At 30.0% G+C, this 25,631-nt stretch overlaps 1 protein-coding gene across 1 annotated transcript in view; it reads right to left on the bottom strand.

The window, feature by feature from the left end:
• Positions 1 to 4,206: 4,206 nt before the first annotated feature.
• The window catches only part of LOC133644895 (prominin-1-A-like), a 162,299-nt gene continuing 140,874 nt past the window's right edge, over positions 4,207 to 25,631 (bottom strand). Inside the window, exons 26-28 of the mRNA XM_062039649.1 lie at positions 13,762 to 13,850; positions 13,435 to 13,463; positions 4,207 to 5,183 (exon numbers count right to left, since the gene is read on the bottom strand). Of these exons, the coding sequence (XP_061895633.1) occupies positions 13,781 to 13,850 (70 nt within the window). The 3' untranslated portion in view covers positions 4,207 to 5,183; positions 13,435 to 13,463; positions 13,762 to 13,780. The remainder of the gene's footprint in view (positions 5,184 to 13,434; positions 13,464 to 13,761; positions 13,851 to 25,631) is intronic.

Raw genomic sequence — 25,631 nt, 5'->3', positions numbered from 1 at the left:
AGTGATTTTTTATATATCTTTTCACTGTGATTACTCAAAAATATTAAATAATTAAAATCAATGGTGTCCTGCATTATTGATCTTTTAGGGCTCTAATTACTAAATACTGCATATTTCAGTTTTACTATAAAAAAAACTAAGTTGTTTTTGACAGAAAAGCCATAAAACATTTTTTTTAAATTTGTATTACTTTATATCAACTTGAAGTTGATATAGAAATTTACTGTAAGCATTAAATAATTAAAAAAATTATAATAATCCGATTTATTTTTAACATTTTAATGACTGAGACTAGGGATGTCCGATAATGGCTTTTTGCCGATATCCGGTATTCCGATATTGTCCAACTCTTTAATTACCGATACCGATATCAACCGATACCGATATCAACCGATATATGCAGTCGTGGAATTAACACATTATTATGCCTAATTTGGACAACCATGTATGGTGAAGATAAGGTACTTTTTAAAAAAAATAAATAAAATAAGATAACTAAATTAAAAAAAAATTCTTGAATAAAAAAGAAAGTAAAACAATATAAAAACAGTTACATAGAAACTAGTAATTAATGAAAATGAGTAAAATTAACTGTTAAAGGTTAGTACTATTAGTGGACCAGCAGCACGCACAATCATGTGTGCTTACGGACTGTATCCCTTGCAGACTGTATTGATATATATTGATGTATAATGTAGGAACCAGAATATTGATAACAGAAAGAAATGGGGGGAGGGAGTTTTTTTGGGTTGGTGCACTAATTGTAAGTGTATCTTGTGTTTTTTATGTTGATTTAATAAAAAAATAAAAAATAAAAACCTGATACAGATAATAAAAAAACCGATACCGATAATTTCCGATATTACATTTTAACGCATTTATCGGCCGAAAATATCGGCAGGCCGATATTATCGGACATCCCTAACTGAGACCCTTTATGGTCCCCGGGACCCCTAAAGGTAAAATAAATTAAAAAAATGCATATATTTTGTTATGGTTTGAAAATGAAAAATATCAAAATGGCCCCCCCACATGCTTGAATTTTTCCGTGTGCGGCCCTCAGTGGAAAAAGTTTGGACACCCCTGACTTAGGACACCTCTGAAGGTCTCTTAAATATCGTGGAGAGTAGGAGTGATTCTTAGACTTAAGAAAGTTGATAAACATCTTTTATTCTTAAGTTTGAGAGTAGGACTAAATTTCGCAAATTCTCAGGACTTAAGTGATAATAAATACGGCCCCTGGGCTATCCACGAAGTAAGACTACTTATTATGTTGAATGGGGCAGGAAATATAAGACTTTCTTCACCTCAAGCATAGGCGTGTAAATATTTAGTTGCTAAAGTTTAATTGTCTCTTGATCAAAAATGCACATCAATGAAGGAGATAAGTAAAAAAATGAAAAATTAAAAATAAAACTAGCAAGGTGTGTAAACCAGAGGTGGTCCTTTTACTTTTTCAAATTGTTTTTTTTTGTCACGGTATGCATAGTCATAACCACACTGCCATGTTTTGTTGATTGTCGTTGGTTTGGACCTCAACAGCAGGAACTATCGTTAGCAATGACGTGTTAGCGCTCCCTTCCAGCATACGGGATATGACAACGTAAGGGAAAAGCTAACTCCAATACATTCGCTTGTTCCAGTACCTAACTGTATCCATACTGTACTGATATGACCCATTGTTCCAGTACTTAACTGTATCCATACTGTACTGATATGACCCATTGTTCCAGTACCTAACTGTATCCATACTGTACTGATATGACCCATTGTTCCAGTACCTAACTGTATCCATACTGTACTGATATGACCCATTGTTCCAGTACCTAACTGTATCCATACTGTACTGATATGACCCATTGTTCCAGTACCTAACTGTATCCATACTGTACTGATATGACCCATTGTTCCAGTACCTAACTGTATCCATACTGTACTGATATGACCCATTCATACAAAAATCCAGAGCAGGCGCTAAAAAACCCCTGAGATCTACGGTATAAAATAGAACTCGGCTGGAGAACATTAATCGTCCACTTTGTACGTCTGGTCGTATTTGTAAGTTACATTAAATTATTAAATCACAGACAAATTTTTTTTAATTTGAAGAAACATACTTTTGATTGACTTGTGGGGAACATGATTGATTTCCTGTGATTGTTCTCCGAACACGAAATCATGAAGGATTCTGGGAACTCTTTGAGTGTTGATTATTAACATTAAAAAGGTTTTCTTTAAATACCCACTTTTTAGTTTTACTTACCGTATTTTCCGGACCATAGGGCGCACTGGTCTATTTTTCCAAAATAAGGCGCATTAAAGGGGTCATATTATTATGATTATTTTCTAAATGTAAAAGACTTCCTTGTGGTCGACATAACATGTAATGCTGGTTCTTTGCTCAAAATGTTGCATGGATGATGTTTTACACATCATCTTCAAGTCACTTCCATCTTGCAGTCTACACGTATCTCTTATGTATGACTGCCATCATATTATATCAGGTGTGAATGAATGATGGGTTCCCACTTCTCTGTGAGCGCTTTGAGTATCTAACAATAGAAAAGCGCGATATAAATCGAATCCATTATTATTATTATTATTATTACATGTATCTCTTATGTATGACTGCCATCCTATTGCAGTCTACACTTACATCTTATGTGTGACTGCCATCCTATTGCAGTCTACACGTATCTCTTATGTGACTGCCATCATATTGCAGCCTACACGTATCTCTTATGTGTGACTGCCATCATATTGCAGTCTACACGTATCTCTTATGTGTGACTGCCATCATATTGCAGTCTACACGTATCTCTTATGTGTGACTGCCATCATATTGCAGTCTACACTTACATCTTATGTGTGACTGCCATCCTATTGCAGTCTACACGTATCTCTTATGTGTGACTGCCATCATATTGCAGTCTACACGTATCTCTTATGTGTGACTGCCATTATATTGCAGTCAACACATATCTCTTATGTATGACTGCCATCCTATTGCAGTCTACACTTATATCTTATGTGTGACTGCCATCATATTGCAGTCTACACGTATCTCTTATGTGTGACTGCCATCATATTGCAGTCTACATGTATCTCATCATATTGCAGTCTACATGTATCTCTTATGTGTGACTGCCATCATATAGCAGTCTACACGTATCTCTTACGTGTGACTGTCATCATATTGCAGTCTACATGTATCTCTTATGTGTGACTGCCATCAGTCTACACGTATCTCTTACATGTGACTGTCATCATATTGCAGTCTACATGTATCTCTTACGTGTGACTGTCATCATATTGCAGTCTACACATATCTCTTATGTGTGACTGCCATCATATTGCAGTCTACATGTATCTCTTATGTGTGACTGCCATCATATAGCAGTCTACACGTATCTCTTATGTGTGACTGCCATCATATTGCAGTCTACACGCATCTCTTATGTGTGACTGCCATCATATTGCAGTCAACACGTGTGTCTTATGTGTGACTGCCATCATATTGCAGTCTACACGCATCTCTTATGTGTGACTGCCATCATATTGCAGTCAACACGTGTGTCTTATGTGTGACTGCCATCATATTGCAGTCTACACGTATCTCTTATGTGTGACTGCCATCATATTGCAGTCTACACGTATCTCTTATGTGTGACTGCCATCATATTGCAGTCTACATGTATCTCTTATGTGTGACTGCCATCATATTGCAGTCTACACGTATCTCTTGTGTGACTGCCATCATATTGCAGTCAACACGTATCTCTTATGTGTGACTGCCATCATATTGCAGTCTACACGTATCTCTTATGTGTGACTGCCATCATATTGTAGTCAACACATATCTCTTATGTGTGACTGCCATCATATTGCAGTCTACACATATCTCTTATGTATGACTGCCATCCTATTGCAGTCTACACTTATATCTTATGTGTGACTGCCATCATATTGCAGTCTACACGTATCTCTTATGTGTGACTGCCATCATATTGCAGTCTACATGTATCTCATCATATTGCAGTCTACACATATCTCTTACGTGTGACTGCCATCATATTGCAGTCTACACGTATCTCTTATGTGTGACTGTCATCATATTGCAGTCTACATGTATCTCTTATGTGTGACTGCCATCATATTGCAGTCTACACGTATCTCTTGTGTGACTGCCATCATATTGCAGTCAACACATATCTCTTATGTGTGACTGCCATTATATTGCAGTCAACACATATCTCTTATGTGTGACTGCCATCATATTGCAGTCTACACGTATCTCTTATGTGTGACTGCCATCATATTGCAGTCTACACGTATCTCTTATGTGTGTTTAAGGTGCATCGTCGATTTTTAAGAAAAATGAAAGGATTTTGAGTGCGCCTTGTAGTCCAAAAAATACGGTACTTACCTTTCATTAGCAGGCAGTGAAGTCCGTCTTTGGTCAAACGCGTTTCTATCTTGTATTTTGAATGACTGAGGAAAAATGTCTTAACTATGTCAAAAATGAAGTAAAAAACATCATTTTTGGCCTGTGTTGAGATCTTGAGTGCTGTTAGAAACGCACTAATTTTGAACATGATCCAGATAAAAATGCGACCTCTGTTTAGCGCACAAAAAACATCGGACGTAGGCCGCCTGTGAACGAAGTGACGTTGAGAGTATTTTGACGCTCGAGTTGCTGCGAAGTGTTCAAAAACGGGCTAAGCTAACAACAAGATAGTTTGAAAGAGCGTAGCGTTCTTTTAAAAAGCAGTAAATGCCAAAATGAAAGGCAACCAGTCTTTATGCAACGACATTAGCAACCTAGTATTCAAAATATTGTAAACATTGAAAGTCCACTTTTTGTTTCCCCGTAAAGGTTGTTGACAAATAACCAAGCTAACCTTTTAGCGTGCGTTGTTACCTTCCTGCCACTACTTAGCGTCACGGTTGGCGTGAAACAGCGTCAAGTCCAGGTGAGACCCGTGTAAACAAGAGTTGAGGGAACGGAACCATCCGGAACCAGCCTGGTCCAGATGGAGAACAAGGTCATGCCCTGCGGAAACATCTTGGCCGAGTAAGGATGAAGATTTAAAACTTTAAAAAAATTCCAAGAATTCTTCTTCATGACAGAAAAATCCCGATGTTTAGTTCAGTCAGGTTCAAAGTTCCATGAAGGAAGAATCCTGCACACACAAAAAGTGACCAAAGGTATTTATTTACAGACAGACATCATTTTGTATGACATCATTGTTTCTTTTGTTAATATCAGAGTGTGTTCTGCTAAAATGTCCAAGCACACATACAGACACTTCAAATGTATATATAGTAAATAAATCATATTTTGATGAGGGAAATCAAAACAATTCTACAAAAATAATTTTTATGATAATAAAATCAATAAGTTCTGCAAGAAGGTGAAATATTTTAAGTGAATAACATCATTTTAAGAGGAAAAAATAATGTCACCAAAAAAAAAAAAAAGTACCGTATTTTTCGGACTATAAGGCGCAATTAAAATCCTTTCATTTTCTCAAAACTCGACAGTGCGCCTAATGTACAGCATAATTCTGGTTGTGCTTACCGACCTCGAAGCTATTTTATTTGTTACATGGTGTAATGCTAAGTGTGACCAGTAGATGGCAGTCAGTGTAGACTGCAATATGATGGCAGTCGCACATAAGAGACACGTGTAGACTGCAATATGATGGCAGTCGCACATAAGAGACACGTGTAGACTGCAATATGATGGCAGTCGCACATAAGAGATACGTGTAGACTGCAATATGATGGCAGTCGCACATAAGAGATACGTGTAGACTGCAATATGATGGCAGTCACACATAAGAGATACGTGTAGACTGCAATATGATGGCAGTCGCACATAAGAGACACGTGTAGACTGCAATATGATGGCAGTCACACATAAGAGATACGTGTAGACTGCAATATGATGGCAGTCGCACATAAGAGATACGTGTAGACTGCAATATGATGGCAGTCACACATAAGAGATAAGTGTAGACTGCAATATGATGGCAGTCGCACATAAGAGATACATGTCGACTGCAATATGATGGCAGTCGCACATAAGAGAAACGTGTAGACTGCAATATGATGGCAGTCACACATAAGAGATACGTGTAAACTGCAATATGATGGCAGTCACACATAAGAGATACGTGTAGACTGCAATATGATGGCAGTCGCACATAAGAGATACGTGTAGACTGCAATATGATGGCAGTCACACATAAGAGATACGTGTAAACTGCAATATGATGGCAGTCACACAGGAGATACGTGTAGACTGCAATATGATGGCAGTCGCACATAAGAGATACGTGTAGACTGCAATATGATGGCAGTCGCACATAAGAGATACGTGTAGACTGCATTATGATGGCAGTCACACATAGGAGATACGTGTAGACTGCAATATGATGGCAATCACACATAAGAGATACGTGTAGACTGCCATATGATGGCAGTCACACATAAGAGATACGTGTAGACTGCATTATGATGGCAGTCACACATAGGAGATACGTGTAGACTGCAATATGATGGCAATCACACATAAGAGATACGTGTAGACTGCAATATGATGGCAGTCACACATAAGAGATACGTGTAGACTGCAATATGATGGCAGTCACACATAAGAGATACGTGTAGACTGCAATATGATGGCAGTCGCACATAAGAGATACGTGTAGACTGCAATATGATGGCAGTCACACATTAGAAAAACATGTAGACGGCAATATGATGGCAATCACACATAAGAGATACGTGTAGACTGCAATATGATGGCAGTCACACATAAGAGATGCGTGTAGACTGCAATATGATGGCAGTCACATATAAGAGATACGTGTAGACTGCAATATGATGGCAGTCACACATAAGAGATACGTGTAGACTGCAATATGATGGCAGTCGCACATAAGAGATACGTGTAGACTGCAATATGATGGCAGTCGCACATAAGAGATACGTGTAGACTGCAATATGATGGCAGTCGCACATCATATTGTAGACTGCAATATGATGGCAGTCACACATAAGAGATACGTGTAGACTGCAATATGATGGCAGTCGCACATAAGAGATACGTGTAGGCTGCAATATGATGGCAGTCACACATAAGAGACACGTGTAGACTGCAATATGATGGCAGTCACACATATTGCGAAACAAAACGCCAGATAATATGACTGCCATCATAGGTGCCATTTTGTGGTCCTTTGACACACACCATAATAATACTCGTATGTTGAAGCACAGTACGTCTGACTATGGTAGCTGTAATGCACCGACAATCCATCAAGCGGTGCAGCTTCGTAGCTTAACAAAGTTGTACTAAAACATTTTGACAGATTTTTGAGCTCCGTGTGTAATGTTCTGTATTTTCAATGGAACATATAAAGTTGTGGGGTTGTTCACTTGAGTCATATTGCAGTATACACGTATCTCTTATGTGTGACTGCCATCATATTGCAGTATACACATATCTCTTATGTGTGACTGCCATCATATTGCAGTCTACACGTATCTCTTATGTGTGACTGCCATCATATTGCAGTCTACACGTATCTCTTATGTGTGACTGCCATCATATTGCAGTCTACACGTATCTCCTATGTGTGACTGCCATCATATTGCAGTCTACACGTATCTCTTATGTGTGACTGCCATCTACTGGTCACACTTACCATTTCACCATGTACCAAATAAAATTGCTTCAAGGTCGGTAAGCACGAGAATGTTAGGTGCACCGGGTTATAAGGCGCACTGTCGAGTTGTTCTTCCATTATGTTGATTATTGTAATTTAGTCCTTAAATAAAATAGTGAACATACTAGACAACTTGTCTTTTAGTAGTAAGTAAACAAACAAAGACTCCTAATTCGTCTGCTGACGTATGCAGTAACATATTGTGTCACCTATTATTTTGTACACATTATGAGGGACAAACTGTAAAAAATAATTATTAATCTACTTGTTCATTTACTGTTAATATCTGATTATTTTATGTTTTAACATGTTCTATCTACACTTCTGTTCAAATGTAATAATCACTTATTCTTCTCTTCTTTGATACTTGACATTAGTTGTGGATGATACCACACATTTAGGTATTGATCCGATACCAAGTAGTTACAGGATCATACATTGGTCATATTCAAAGTCCTCATGTGTCCAGGGACGTATTTACTGACTTTATAAACATAATATAACATTTTTTTAAACGAAAGAAGACTAAATACACTCTTGTACTTGGTATCATTACAGTGGATGTCAGGTGTAGATCCACCCATGGTGTTTGTTTACATTGTGAAGCGTGTTTAGCTATTCCTCGTCCTCCAGTGATAATGCTACTTGTAAGAAACTTACTTTATTTCTCGCCATGGAGACCAGGATTAGTGATTTAGAAGTAGCTAAAACACTGTGGATGTACGTTAGCCGCTAGCTAGCTAGTCCTGTCTTAAAGCAGCTCTTCCTGAGGGTGTTTCAGTGTTATAACTTCACCTTTATCTTGACTTTTTACACCAAAAATGCGTCCATTCTCCCTTTTCTGTCTACACACTGTGTCTGCTTGTAACTCTGTGTGTGCGCGCTGCCGAACACGCTCCTCTGCTCGTAAAACCAGCAATGACGCGACGTGACGACGACGGGGGCGGGAATTATTCAATCCAGTGCTTGTAGAAAAACTCGTAGAACCGGTACTTTTTAAAAGGCGGTATAGTACCGAATATGATTCATTAGTACACAAATGTTTTGATTGTTTGTTATGGCTAAGGCAGGGATGTCCAAAGTGCGGCCCGCAGGTAATTTTTTAACGGCCCCACGGCACATTCTAAAAATACGATAAAAAAATAAATAAAAAACATAAAAAGTAGTATAAAAGAGTAAACAGGTGACAATAAAATGTTGCTATGTTGACTCTAATAACACTAAGCTGTCATGCAGGCTGTTTCTTTCTTTGAAACATAATAATGAATAAAATGTTATTATGAATTATTGACCTATTCAAGGCCACATTAAATATTCCACTTTGAGATATTTTTTGGGGAAAATGTTGCATATTTTGTGTTTGCCAAATAAAAAACTATGTTTTTTTTTTTTTTTTAAAAAGGGCCTAAAATGAACAAACAAGGAACATAATAAACAACAATACAACTTATAATTGACGGATAGATCTGAAGTTAAACTCGAGACTATTGTGTTAACAGTTTAAAAAAAAATTACGATTTATTTTTTTTGTGTAAAAGTTTTCAAGTCTTAATAAACATGTCGGAAATAGGGATTTATTATCGGAATATTGACAATGTTTCTTGGAGGAAATAATCACAACTTGATTCTTGCATTACAACTTTTTTATGTTTCACTGGAATTTCTGCTTGTTGAAATTATTTTTTTCGGGGTGGGGGGGGGGGGTGGGGTGGGGGGGATTAATCAATGAAGTGCTTGTCGAAAACAAATAATTTGTTGGACTAAATTTTTATTTGCGAGCATCAAAAATGTGTCTCTTCCAGCCCCCCCAGAGTAGTATAGGAATAAAGTTATATTATTGCAGGAATAAAGTTATAATAATATAGGAATACAGTTATATTATTGCAAGAATAAAGTCAAAATATTGTAGGAATAAAGTTACATTATTGCAGGAATAAAGTCAAAAAATTATAGGAATAAAGTTATATTATTGCAGGAATAAAGTCAAAATATTATAGGAATAAAGTTATATTATTGCAGGAATAAAGTCAAAATATTATAGGAATAAAGTTATATTATTGCAGGAATAAAGTCAAAATATTATAGGAATAAAGTTATATTATTGCAAGAATAAAGTTAAAATATTGTAGGAATAAAGTTATATTATTGCAAGAATAGAGTCAAAATATTGTAGGAATAAAATTATATTATTGCAGGAATAAAGTCAAAATATTATAGGCATAAAGTTATATTATTGCAAGAATAAAGTCAAAATATTATAGGAATAAAGTTACATTAATGCAGGAATAAAGTCAAAATATAGGAATACAGTTATATTATTGCAAGAATAAAAACAAAATATTATAGGAATAAAGTTACATTAATGCAGGAATAAAGTCAAAATATAGGAATACAGTTATATTATTGCAAGAATAAAGTCAAAATATTATAGGAATAAAGTTACATTATTGCAGGAATAAAGTCTAAATATTATAGGAATAAAGTTATATTACTGCAGGAATAAAGTCAAAATATTATAGGAACAAAGTTATATTATTGCAAGAATAAAGTCAAAATATTATAGGAATAAAGTTACATTATTGCAGGAATAAAGTCAAAATATAGGAATACAGTTATATTATTGCAAGAATAAAGTCAAAATATTATAGGAATAAAGTTACATTATTGCAGGAATAAAGTCAAAATATTATAGGAATAAAGTTATATTACTGCAGGAATAAAGTCAAAATATTATAGGAATAAAGTTATATTATTGCAAGAATAAAGTTAAAATATTGTAGGAATAAAGTTTTATTATTACACGAATAAAGTCAAAATATTGTAGGAATAAAGTTATATTATTGCAAGAAGAGAGTCAAAATATTATAGGAATAAAGTTATGTCATTGCACGAATAAAGTCACAATATTATTGGAATAACGTTATATTATTGCAAGAATAAAGTTAAAATATTGTATGAATAAAGTTATATTATTACACAAATGAAGTCAAAATATAGGAATAAAGTTATATTATTGCAAGAATAAAGTTAATATATTGTAAGAATAAAGCTATATTATTACAAGAATAAAGACAAAATATTATTGGAATAAAGTTATAATATTACAAAAATAAAGTCAAAATATTGTAGGAATAAAGTTATATTATTACAGGAATAAAGTCAACATATTATAGAAATAAAGTTATATTATTGCAAGAATAAAGTCAAAATATTGTAGGAATAGAGTTATAATATTACAGGAATAAAGTTATATAACGGAATAAAGTCAAAATATTATAAGAATAAAGTTATATTATTGCAAGTATTAGGTCAAAATATTGTAGGAATAAAGTTATATTATTGCAAGAACAAAGTCAAAATATTGTAGGAATAAAGTTTTATTATTGCAGGAATAAAGTCAAAATATTGTAGGAATAAAGTTCTATTATTGAAAGTATAACGTTAAAATATTGTAGGAATAAAATTATATTATTGCAAGAATAAAGTCAAAATATTGTAGGAATAGAGTTATATTATTGCAAGAATAAAGTTAAAATTTTGTAGGAATAAAGTTATATTACTACACAAATGAAGTCAAAATATTGTAGGAATAAAATTATATTATTGCAAGAATAAAGTCAAAATATTGTCGGAATTAATGGATGGATGGATGTAAGTTATATTATTGCAAGAATAAAGTTAAAATATTGTATGAATAAAGATATATTATTACACAAATGAAGTCAAAATATTATAGAAATAAAGTTATATTATTGCAAGAATAATAATATAAAGTCAAAATATTGTAGGAATAAAGTTATAATATTACAGGAATAAAGTAAATATATTATAGGAATAAAGTTATATTATTGCAAGAATAAAGTCAAAATATTATAGGAATAAAGTTACATTATTGCAGGAATAAAGTCAAAATATTATAGGAATAAAGTTACATTATTGCAGGAATAAAGTTGAAATATTATAGGAATAAAGTTACATTATTGCAGGAATAAAGTCAAAATATTATAGGAATAAAGTTATATTATTGCAAGAATAAAGTTAAAAAAATATTGTAGGAATAAAGTTTTATTATTACACGAATAAAGTCAAAATATTGTAGGAATAAAGTTATATTATTGCAAGAATAGAGTCAAAATATTATAGGAATAACGTTATATTATTGCACGAATAAAGTCATAATATTATTGTAATAACGTTATATTATTGCAAGAATAAAGTTAAAATATTGTATGAATAAAGTTATATTATTACACAAATGAAGTCAAAATATAGGAATAAAGTTATATTATTGCAAGAATAAAGTTAATATATTGTAGGAATAAAGCTATATTTTTACAAGAATAAAGTCAAAATATTATTGGAATAAAGTTATAATATTACAAAAATAAAGTCAAAATATTGTAGGAATAAAGTTATATTATTACAGGAATAAAGTCAAAATATTATAGGAATAAAGTTATATTATTGCAGGAATAAAGTCAAAATATTATAGGAATAAAGTTATATTATTGCAGGAATAAAGTCAAAATATTATAGGAATAAAGTTATATTATTGCAAGAATAAAGTTAAAATATTGTAGGAATAAAGTTTTTTTATTACACGAATAAAGTCAAAATATTGTAGGAATAAAGTTATATTATTGCAAGAAGAGAGTCAAAATATTATAGGAATAAAGTTATATCATTGCACGAATAAAGTCACAATATTATTGGAATAACGTTATATTATTGCAAGAATAAAGTTAAAATATTGTATGAATAAAGTTATATTATTACACAAATGAAGTCAAAATATAAGAATAAAGTTATATTATTGCAAGAATAAAGTTAATATATTGTAGGAATAAAGCTATATTTTTACAAGAATAAAGTCAAAATATTATTGGAATAAAGTTATAATATTACAAAAATAAAGTCAAAATATTGTAGGAATAAAGTTATATTATTACAGGAATAAAGTCAAAATATTATAGAAATAAAGTTATATTATTGCAAGAATAAAGTCAAAATATTGTAGGAATAAAGTTATAATATCACAGGAATAAAGTTATATTACGGAATAAAGTCAAAATAGTATAAGAATAAAGTTATATTATTGCAAGTATTAGGTCAAAATATTGTAGGAATAAAGTTTTATTATTGCAGGAATAAAGTCAAAATATTGTAGGAATAAAGTTATATTATTGCAAGAATAACGTTAAAATTTTGTAGGAATAAAGTTATATTACTACACAAATAAAGTCAAAATATTGTAGGAATAAAATAAAATTATTGCAAGAATAAAGTCAAAATATTGTAGGAATAAAGTTATATTATTGCAAGAATAAAGTCAAAATATTGTATGAATAAAGTTATATTATTACACAAATGAAGTCAAAATATTATAGAAATAAAGTTATATTATTGCAAGAATAATAATATAAAGTCAAAATATTGTAGGAATAAAGTTATAATATTACAGGAATAAAGTCAAAATATAGGAATAAAGTTATATTATTGCAAGAATAAAGTCAAAATATTATAGGAATAAAGTTACATTATTGCAGGAATAAAGTCAAAATATTATAGGAATAAAGTTACATTATTGCAGTAATAAAGTCAAAATATTTTAGGAATAAAGTTACATTATTGCAGGAATAAATTTGAAATATTGTAGGAATAAAGTGACCTTATTACAGGAATATAGTGAAACTATTACCTTGTCTTCATGTCCACATGTCATGGCCGCTGTGGACGCCACACAAAAGGAAACATGGATCACATTTTTTTGCAATGAAGTCTGTGACTTGGTGATCAATAAAAGGAGGGCAGGAAAAACAATGTTAGGACAGGAAATGACATCCATCTTTAATATCGTTAACATGCCGTTAGCCTGAGGAACATTGTGTGCATTCAACATTAATACACAACAGCAGTGAAGTTGTGGAAATGGTGAATAAAAAGAGAATATGGAAGCGGGGTTTGTACATTGAGGGTCCACAGCGAGCTGCAGTGTTGGAAAGAAGAAGAAGTGGTAGTTTGTTACCTGCCAGGACACAAAGAAGTCACCAGTCGATGTGTCTTGGAGGAGCCGAGGCCCTTGGGAACCTGCTGATGGTGTCATAGGTGGGGATGCTAACACAGGACAATGTCAACGTCAGTTAGCACTAAAACAACCTTTTTCTCTTACTGGGTTAAAAACAAGCTCATTAAAATGGTGTCAGGTCCAGAAAGAAGCTTTAAAGGTCCCCTGTTATGTAAAACTTTTGCAATATGCTAACTAACATGATGTTAAAATGTAATGTTAGCATGTCGCTCACATAGCTGTTGCAGTGTTGCTAACCTAGCAACATGTAGCTATGCTAGTCTTGTTAACCTAATGTTGAAGTGTCATTTTAACATGTAGCTCACATAGCTATGTTAGTGTTGCTAACCTAGCATGATAAAATGTAATGTTAGCATGTAGCTCATGTAGCTATGCTAGTCTTGTTAACCTAATGTTGAAGTGTCATTTTAACATGTAGCTCACATAGCTATGTTAGTGTTGCTAACCTAGCATGATAAAATGCACTGTTAGCATGTTGCTCATATAGCTACAGTATGTTCATGTTGCTAACCTAGCATGGGGTTAAAATGTAACGTTAGCACGTAGCTCATATAGTTATTCTAGTCTTGCTCACCTAACATGATATCAATATGTAACGCTAGCAAGTTGCTCACATCGCTACGTTAGTCTTGCTAACCTAGCATGGGGTTAAAATGTAACGTTAGCACGTAGCTCATATAGTTATTCTACTCTTGCTCACCTAACATGATATCAATATGTAACGCTAGCAGGTTGCTCACATCGCTACGTTAGTCTTGCTAACCTAGCATGATGAAATGTAATGTTAGCATGTCGCTCACATAGCTGATCTAGTGTTGCTAACCTAGCATAATAAAATGTAATGTTAGCATGTAGCTCATGTAGCTATGCTAGTCTTGTTAACCTAATGTTGAAGTGTCATTTTAACATGTAGCTCACATAGCTATGTTAGTGTTGCTAACCTAGCATGATAAAATGCACTGTTAGCATGTTGCTCATATAGCTACAGTATGTTCATGTTGCTAACCTAGCATGGGGTTAAAATGTAACGTTAGCACGTAGCTCACATGGTTATTCTAGTCTTGCTCACCTAACATGATATCAATATGTAACGCTAGCAGGTTGCTCACATCGCTACGTTAGTCTTGCTAACCTAGCATGATAAAATGTAATGTTAGCATGTCGCTCACATAGCTGTTCTAGTGTTGCTAACCTAGCATAATAAAATGTAATGTTAGCATGTAGCTCATGTAGCTATGCTAGTCTTGTTAACCTAATATTGAAATGTCATTTTAACATGTAGCTCACATAGCTATGTTAGTGTTGCTAACCTAGCATGATAAAATGCACTGTTAGCATGTTGCTCATATAGCTACAGTATGTTCATGTTGCTAACCTAGCATGAGGTTAAAATGTAACGTTAGCACGTAGCTCATATAGTTATTCTAGTCTTGCTCACCTAACATGATATCAATATGTAACGCTAGCAAGTTGCTCACATCGCTACGTTAGTCTTGCTAACCTAGCATGATAAAATGTAATGTTAGCATGTCACTCACATAGCTGACCTAGTGTTGCTAACCTAGCATAATAAAATGTAATGTTAGCATGTAGGTCATGTAGCTATGCTAGTCTTGTTAACCTAATGTTGAAGTGTCATTTTAACATTTAGCTCACATAGCTATGTTAGTGTTGCTAACCTAGCATGATAAAATGCAATGTTAGCATGTTGCTCATATAGCTACAGTATGTTCATGTTGCTAACCTAGCATGGGGTTAAAATGTAACGTTAGCACGTAGCTCATATAGTTATTCTAGTCTTGCTCACCTAACATGATATCAATATGTAACGCTAGCAAGTTGCTCACATCGCTACGTTAGTCTTGCTAACCTAGCATGATAAAATGTAATGTTAGCATGTCACTCACATAGCTGACCTAGTGTTGCTAACCTAGCATAATAAAATGTAATGTTAGCATGTAGGTCATGTAGCTATGCTAGTCTTGTTAACCTAATGTTGAAGTGTCATTTTAACATTTAGCTCACATAGCTATGTTAGTGTTGCTAACCTAGCATGGTAAAATGCAATGTTAGCATGTTGCTCATATAGCTACAGTATGTTCATGTTGCTAACCTAGCATGGGGTTAAAATGTAACGTTAGCACGTAGCTCACATGGTTATTCTAGTCTTGCTCACCTAACATGATATCAATATGTAACGCTAGCAAGTTGCTCACATCGCTACGTTAGTCTTGCTAACCTAGCATGATAAAATGTAATGTTAGCATGTCACTCTCATAGCTGTTCTAGTGTTGCTAACCTAGCATAATAAAATGTAATGTTAGCATGTAGCTCATGTAGCTATGCTAGTCTTGTTAACCTAATGTTGAAATGTCATTTTAACATGTAGCTCACATAGCTATGTTAGTGTTGCTAACCTAGCATGATAAAATGCACTGTTAGCATGTTGCTCATATAGCTACAGTATGTTCATGTTGCTAACCTAGCATGGGGTTAAAATGTAACGTTAGCACGTAGCTCACATGGTTATTTTAGTCTTGCTCACCTAACATGATATCAATATGTAACGCTAGCAAGTTGCTCACATCGCTACGTTAGTCTTGCTAACCTAGCATGATAAAATGTAATGTTAGCATGTCGCTCACATAGCTGTTCTAGTGTTGCTAACCTAGCATAATAAAATGTAATGTTAGCATGTAGCTCATGTAGCTATGCTAGTCTTGTTAACCTAATGTTGAAATGTCATTTTAACATGTAGCTCACATAGCTATGTTAGTGTTGCTAACCTAGCATGATAAAATGCAATGTTAGCATGTTGCTCATATAGCTACAGTACTTTCATGTTGCTAACCTAGCATGAGGTTAAAATGTAACGTTAGCACGTAGCTCATATAGTTATTCTAGTCTTGCTCACCTAACATGATATCAATATGTAACGCTAGCAAGTTGCTCACATCGCTACGTTAGTCTTGCTAACCTAGCATGATAAAATGTAATGTTAGCATGTCGCTCACATAGCTGTTCTAGTGTTGCTAACCTAGCATAATAAAATGTAATGTTAGCATGTAGCTCATGTAGCTATGCTAGTCTTGTTAACCTAATGTTGAAATGTCATTTTAACATGTAGCTCACATAGCTATGTTAGTGTTGCTAACCTAGCATGATAAAATGCACTGTTAGCATGTTGCTCATATAGCTACAGTATGTTCATGTTGCTAACCTAGCATGGGGTTAAAATGTAACGTTAGCACGTAGCTCATATAGTTATTCTAGTCTTGCTCACCTAACATGATATCAATATGTAACGCTAGCAAGTTGCTCACATCGCTACGTTAGTCTTGCTAACCTAGCATGATAAAATGTAATGTTAGCATGTCACTCACATAGCTGTTCTAGTGTTGCTAACCTAGCATAATAAAATGTAATGTTAGCATGTAGCTCATGTAGCTATGCTAGTCTTGTTAACCTAATGTTGAAATGTCATTTTAACATGTAGCTCACATAGCTATGTTAGTGTTGCTAACCTAGCATGATAAAATGTAATGTTAGCATGTCGCTCACATAGCTGTTCCAGTATTGCTAACCTAGCATGATAAAATGTAATTTTAGCATGTAGCTCATTTAGCTATGCTAGTCTTGTTAACCTAATGTTAAAATGTAATTTTAACATGTAGCTCACATAGCTATGTTAGTGTTGCTAACCTAGCATGATAAAATGCAATGTTAGCATGTTGTTCATGTTGCTAACCTAGCATGAGGTTAAAATGTAATGTTAGAACGTAGCTCACATAGTAGGTAACCTCATGCTAGGTTAGCAACATGAACATACTGTAGTTATATGAGCAACATGCTAACATTGCATTTTATCATGCTAGGTTAGCAACACTAACATAGCTATGTGAGCTACATGTTAAAATTACATTTTAACATTAGGTTAACAAGACTAGCATAGCTACATGAGCTACATGCTAACATTACATTTTATCATGCTAGGTTAGCAACACTAGAACAGCGATGTTCATGCTAACATTACAGTTAGTCTTGCTTGTCTTGCTAACCTAACATGATATCAATATGTAACGCTAGCAAGTTGCTCACATCGCTATGTTAGTGTTGCTAACCTAGCATGATGTTGAACTGTAATGTTAGCATGTAGCTCACATAGCTGCGCTATAGTCACTAACCTACATGCATGCAGCTAATAAAGCTATGCTAATATTGTTCACCTATCACAATGTTAAAATGTAATGGTAACATGAAGCTCACATAGCTATGCTAGTGTTGCTAATCTAGCATGATGTTAAAATGTAATGTTAGCATTTAGCTCACAAAACTAGCATGAAAAAATGTAATGTTAGCATGTAGCTCATGTAGCTATGCTAGTCTTGTTAACCTAATGTTAAAATGTAATTTTTACATGTAGCTCACATAGCTATGTTAGTGTTAGTGCTGTTAAAAAAATGTCATTTAAAACATGTTTGCATGAAGTTGTGTTACACGCGGACAGGAAGTGAGTACACAACAACCCAACAACAAAGCATGCTGTTAAAAAAATGTCATTTGTCTTGTTGTTTGTGTGTGTCATTGAAGAGAAAAGCAAAAATAAAGTCCAAGCTTAGTTTTGACATGCTTGCCTCTCTGGGAACAAAATGATCAGGCGCACATTCAGGGGATTTTGGTTGACTCTAAACGAGAAGAAAAAGTCACTTTGCTAGCGAACCAAAACATTCTCACTTAAATTGGCAAAGAAAAAAAGCAAATTCAGTCGTTTTGAGCAATAGAACGACTGTCAAATAAAGTCAAAATATTATAGGAATAAAGTTATATTATTGCAAGAATAAAGTCAAAATATTATAGGAATAAAGTTATATTATTGCAAGAATAAAGTCAAAATATTGTAGGAATAAAGTTATAATATTGCACGAAAAAGTCAAAATATTGTAGGAATAAAGTTATAATATTGCACGAAAAAGTCAAAATATTGTAAGAATAAAGTTATATTATTGCAAGAATATTGTTAAAATATTGTACAAATAAAGTTATATTATTACACAAATTGAGTCAAAATATTATAGGAATAAAATTATATTATTGCAGGAATAAAGTCAAAATATTGTAGGAATACAGTTATATTATTGCAACAATAAAGTCAAAATATTGTAGGAATATAGTTATATTATTACAAGAATATAGTCAAAATATTATAGGAATAAAGTTATATCATTGCAAGAATAAAGTTAGTATATTGTAGAATTAAAGTTATATTATTGTAAGAATAAAGTCAAAATATTGTAAGAATAAAGTTATATTATTGCAAGAAGAAAGTCAAAATATTGTAGGAATAAAGTTATAATGTTACAGGAATAAAATAAAAATATTATAGGAATAAAGTTATATTATTGCAAGAATAAAGTCAAAATATTGTAGGAATAATGTTATAATATTACAGGAATAAAGTTATAATATTACAGGAATAAAGTCAAAATATTATAGGAATAAAATTATATTATTGCAAGAATGAAGTCAAAATATTGTAGGAATAAAGTTATAACATTGCAAAAGTAAAGTCAAAATATTGTAGGAATAAAGTTAAGTTATTGCAAGAAAAAAGTCAAAATATTGTAGGAATAAAGTTATATTATTGCAAGAATGAAGTCAAAATATTATAGGAATAAAGTTATATTATTGCAAGAATAAAGTTAATATATTGTAGGATTAAAGTTATATTATTACATGAATAAAGTCAAAATATTGTAGGAATAAAGTTATGTTATTGCAAGAATAAAGTCAAAATATTGTAGGAATAAAGTTATATTATTGCAGGAATAAAGTTATAATAATATAGGAATACAGTTATAATATTGCAACAATAAAGTCAAAATATTATAGGAATAAAATTATATTATTGCAGGAATAAAGTCAAAATATGGTAGGAATACAGTTATATTATTGCAACAATAAAGTCAAAATATTGTAGGAATAAAGTTATATTATTACAAGAATATAGTCAAAATATTATAGGAGTAAAGTTATATCATTGCAAGAATAAAGTTAGTATATTGTAGAATTAAAGTTATATTATTGTAAGAATAAAGTCAAAATATTGTAAGAATAAAGTTATATTATTGCAAGAAGAAAGTCAAAATATTGTAGGAATAAAGTTATAATGTTACAGGAATAAAATAAAAATATTATAGGAATAAAGTTATATTATTGCTAGAATAAAGTCAAAATATTGTAGGAATAATGTTATAATATTACAGGAATAAAGTTATAATATTACAGGAATAAAGTCAAAATATTATAGGAATAAAATTATATTATTGCAAGAATGAAGTCAAAATATTGTAGGAATAAAGTTAAATTATTGCAAGAATGAAGTCAAAATATTTTAGGAATAAAGTTATATTATTACACAGATAAAGTAAAACTATTATAGGAATAAAGTTATATTATTGCAGGAATAAAGTAAAAATATTATAGGAATAAAGTTATATTATTGCAAGTATAAAGTTAAAATATTGTAGGAATGAAGTTATATTATTGCAAGAATAAAGTTATAATATTACAGGAATAAAGTAAAGATATTTTTTCAGAATAAAGTTATATTATTGAAAGAATAAAGTCAAAATATTATAGGAATAAAGTTATATTATTGCAATAATAAAGTCAAAATATTGTAGGAATAAAGTTATATTGTTGCAAGAATGAAGTCAAATTATTGTAGGAATAAAATTTTAATATTGCAAGAATAAAGTCAACATATTGTAAGAATATAGTTATATTATTGCAAGAATGAAGTCAAAATATTGTAGGAATAAAGTTATAACATTGCAAAAGTAAAGTCAAAATATTGTAGGAATAAATTTAAATTATTGCAAGAATAAAGTCAAAATATTATAGGAATACAATTATATTATTGCAGGAATAAAGTCAAAATATTGTAGGAATACAGTTACATTATTGCAACAATAAAGTCAAAATATAGTTATATTATTACAAGAATATAGTCAAAATATTATAGGAATAAAGTTATATCATTGCAAGAATAAAGTTAGTATATTGTAGAATTAAAGTTATATTATTGCAAGAAGAAAGTCAAAATATTGTAGGAATAAAGTTATAATATTACAGGAATAAAGTTATAATATTACAGGAATAAAATAAAAATATTATGGGAATAAAGTTATATTATTGCAAGAATAAAGTCAAAATATTGTAGGAATAATGTTATAATATTACAGGAATAAAGTTATAATATTACAGGAATAAAGTCAAAATATTATAGGAATAAAATGATATTATTGCAAGAATGAAGTCAAAATATTGTAGGAATAAAGTTATATTATTACACAAATAAAGTAAAACTATTATAGGAATAAAGTTATATTATTGCAGGAATAAAGTAAAAATATTATAGGAATAAAGTTATAAATAAAGTAAAAATATTATAGGAATAAAGTTATATTATTGCAAGTATAAAGTTAAAATATTATAGGAATGAAGTTATATTATTGCAAGAATAAAGTTATAATATTACAGGAATAAAGTAAAAATATTTTTTCAGAATAAAGCTATATTATTGAAAGAATAAAGTCAAAATATTATAGGAATAAAGTTATATTATTGCAATAATAAAGTCAAAATATTGTAGGAATAAAGTTATATTGTTGCAAGAATGAAGTCAAACTATTGTAGGAATAAAATTTTAATATTGCAAGAATAAAGTCAACATATTGTAAGAATATAGTTATATTATTGCAAGAATGAAGTCAAAATATTGTAGGAATAAAGTTATAACATTGCAAAAGTAAAGTCAAAATATTGTAGGAATAAAGTTAAGTTATTGCAAGAAAAAAGTCAAAATATTGTAGGAATAAAGTTATATTATTGCAAGAATGAAGTCAAAATATTATAGGAATAAAGTTATATTATTGCAAGAATAAAGTTAATATATTGTAGGATTAAAGTTATATTATTACATGAATGAAGTCAAAATATTGTAGGAATAAAGTTATATTATTGCAAGAATAAAGTCAAAATATTGTAGGAATAAAGTTATATTATTGCAGGAATAAAGTTATAATAATATAGGAATACAGTTATAATATTGCAAGAATAAAGTCAAAATATTATAGGAATACAATTATATTATTGCAGGAATAAAGTCAAAATATAGTAGGAATACAGTTATATTATTGCAACAATAAAGTCAAAATATTGTAGGAATATAGTTATATTATTACAAGAATATAGTCAAAATATTATAGGAATAAAGTTATGTCATTGCAAGAATAAAGTTAGTATATTGTAGAATTAAAGTTATATTATTGCAAGAAGAAAGTCAAAATATTGTAGGAATAAAGTTATAATGTTACAGGAATACAATTAAAATATTATAGGAATAAAGTTATGTTATTGCAAGAATAAAGTCAAAATATTGTAGGAATAATGTTATAATATTACAGGAATAAAGTTATAATATTACAGGAATAAAGTCAAAATATTATAGGAATAAAATCATATTATTGCAAGAATGAAGTCAAAATATTGTAGGAATAAAGTTATATTATTACACAAATAAAGTAAAACTATTATAGGAATAAAGTTATATTATTGCAGGAATAAAGTAAAAATATTGTAGGAATGAAGTTATATTATTGCAAGAATAAAGTTATAATATTACAGGAATAAAGTAAAAATATTTTTTCAGAATAAAGTTATATTATTGAAAGAATAAAGTCAAAATATTATAGGAATAAAGTTATATTATTGCAATAATAAAGTCAAAATATTGTAGGAATAAAGTTATATTGTTGCAAGAATGAAGTCAAACTATTGTAGGAATAAAATTTTAATATTGCAAGAATAAAGTCAACATATTGTAAGACTATAGTTATATTATTGCAAGAATGAAGTCAAAATATTGTAGGAATAAAGTTATAACATTGCAAAAGTAAAGTCAAAATATTGTAGGAATAAAGTTAAGTTATTGCAAGAAAAAAGTCAAAATATTGTAGGAATAAAGTTATATTATTGCAAGAATGAAGTCAAAATATTATAGGAATAAAGTTATATTATTGCAAGAATAAAGTTAATATATTGTAGGAATAAAGTTATATTATTACATGAATAAAGTCAAAATATTGTAGGAATAAAGTTATATTATTGCAAGAATAAAGTCAAAATATTGTAGGAATAAAGTTATATTATTGCAGGAATAAAGTTATAATAATATAGGAATACAGTTATAATATTGCAAGAATAAAGTCAAAATATTATAGGAATACAATTATATTATTGCAGGAATAAAGTCAAAATATAGTAGGAATACAGTTATAATATTGCAACAATAAAGTCAAAATATTGTAGGAATATAGTTATATTATTACAAGAATATAGTCAAAATATTATAGGAATAAAGTTATATCATTGCAAGAATAAAGTTAGTATATTGTAGAATTAAAGTTATATTATTGCAAGAAGAAAGTCAAAATATTGTAGGAATAAAGTCATAATGTTACAGGAATAAAATAAAAATATTATAGGAATAAAGTTATGTTATTGCAAGAATAAAGTCAAAATATTGTACGAATAATGTTATAATATTACAGGAATAAAGTTATAATATTACAGGAATAAAGTCAAAATATTATAGGAATAAAATCATATTATTGCAAGAATGAAGTCAAAATATTGTAGGAATAAAGTTAAATTATTGCAAGAATGAAGTCAAAATATTTTAGGAATAAAGTTATATTATTACACAAATAAAGTAAAACTATTATAGGAATAAAGTTATATTATTGCAGGAATAAAGTAAAAATATTGTAGGAATGAAGTTATATTATTGCAAGAATAAAGTTATAATATTACAGGAATATAGTAAAAATATTTTTTCAAAATAAAGTTGTATTATTGAAAGAATAAAGTCAAAATATTATAGGAATAAAGTTATATTATTGCAATAATAAAGTCAAAATATTGTAGGAATAAAGCTATATTGTTGCAAGAATGAAGTCAAACTATTGTAGGAATAACATTTTAATATTGCAAGAATAAAGTCAACATATTGTAAGAATATAGTTATATTATTGCAAGAATGAAGTCAAAATATTGTAGGAATAAAGTTATAACATTGCAAAAGTAAAGTCAAAATATTGTAGGAATAAATTTAAATTATTGCAAGAAAAAAGTCAAAATATTGTAGAAATAAAGTTATAATATTGCAATAATAAAGTCAAAATATTATAGGAATACAATTATATTATTGCAGGAATAAAGTCAAAATATTGTAGGAATACAGTTATATTATTGCAACAATAAAGTCAAAATATTGTAGGAATATAGTTATATTATTACAAGAATATAGTCAAAATATTATAGGAATAAAGTTATATCATTGCAAGAATAAAGTTAGTATATTGTAGAATTAAAGTTATATTATTGCAAGAAGAAAGTCAAAATATTGTAGGAATAAAGTTATAATGTTACAGGAATAAAATAAAAATATTATAGGAATAAAGTTATATTATTGCAAGAATAAAGTCAAAATATTGTAGGAATAATGTTATAATATTACAGGAATAAAGTCAAAATATTATAGGAATAAAGTCAAAATATTATAGGAATAAAATTATATTATTGCAAGAATGAAGTCAAAATATTGTAGGAATAAAGTTATATTATTACACAAATAAAGTAAAACTATTATAGGAATAAAGTTATATTATTGCAGGAATAAAGTAAAAATATTATAGGAATACAATTATATTATTGCAAGTATAAAGTTAAAATATTGTAGGAATGAAGTTATATTATTGCAAGAATAAAGTTATAATATTACAGGAATAAAGTAAAGATATTTTTTCAGAATAAAGTTATATTATTGAAAGAATAAAGTCAAAATATTATAGGAATAAAGTTATATTATTGCAATAATAAAGTCAAAATATTGTAGGAATAAAGTTATATTGTTGCAAGAATGAAGTCAAATTATTGTAGGAATAAAATTTTAATATTGCAAGAATAAAGTCAACATATTGTAAGAATATAGTTATATTATTGCAAGAATGAAGTCAAAATATTGTAGGAATAAAGTTATAACATTGCAAAAGTAAAGTCAAAATATTGTAGGAATAAATTTAAATTATTGCAAGAATAAAGTCAAAATATTATAGGAATACAATTATATTATTGCAGGAATAAAGTCAAAATATTGTAGGAATACAGTTACATTATTGCAACAATAAAGTCAAAATATTGTAGGAATATAGTTATATTATTACAAGAATATAGTCAAAATATTATAGGAATAAAGTTATATCATTGCAAGAATAAAGTTAGTATATTGTAGAATTAAAGTTATATTATTGCAAGAAGAAAGTCAAAATATTGTAGGAATAAAGTTATAATGTTACAGGAATAAAATAAAAATATTATAGGAATAAAGTTATATTATTGCAAGAATAAAGTCAAAATATTGTAGGAATAATGTTATAATATTACAGGAATAACGTTATAATATTACAGGAATAAAGTCAAAATATTATAGGAATAAAATCATATTATTGCAAGCATGAAGTCAAAATATTGTAGGAATAAAGTTAAATTATTGCAAGAATGAAGTCAAAATATTTTAGGAATAAAGTTATATTATTACACAAATAAAGTAAAACTATTATAGGAATACATTTATATTATTGCAGGAATAAAGTAAAAATATTATAGGAATAAATTTATATTATTGCAAGTATAAAGTTATAATATTACAGGAATAAAGTAAAAATATTTTTTCAGAATAAAGTTAT

Source organism: Entelurus aequoreus, linkage group LG28 (genome assembly GCF_033978785.1).
Source record: "Entelurus aequoreus isolate RoL-2023_Sb linkage group LG28, RoL_Eaeq_v1.1, whole genome shotgun sequence".
NCBI classification, from domain to species: Eukaryota; Metazoa; Chordata; class Actinopteri; order Syngnathiformes; family Syngnathidae; genus Entelurus; species Entelurus aequoreus.
The sequence above is the reverse complement of the archived record's forward strand: the minus strand, read 5'-3'. Positions and strand labels throughout refer to the sequence as shown.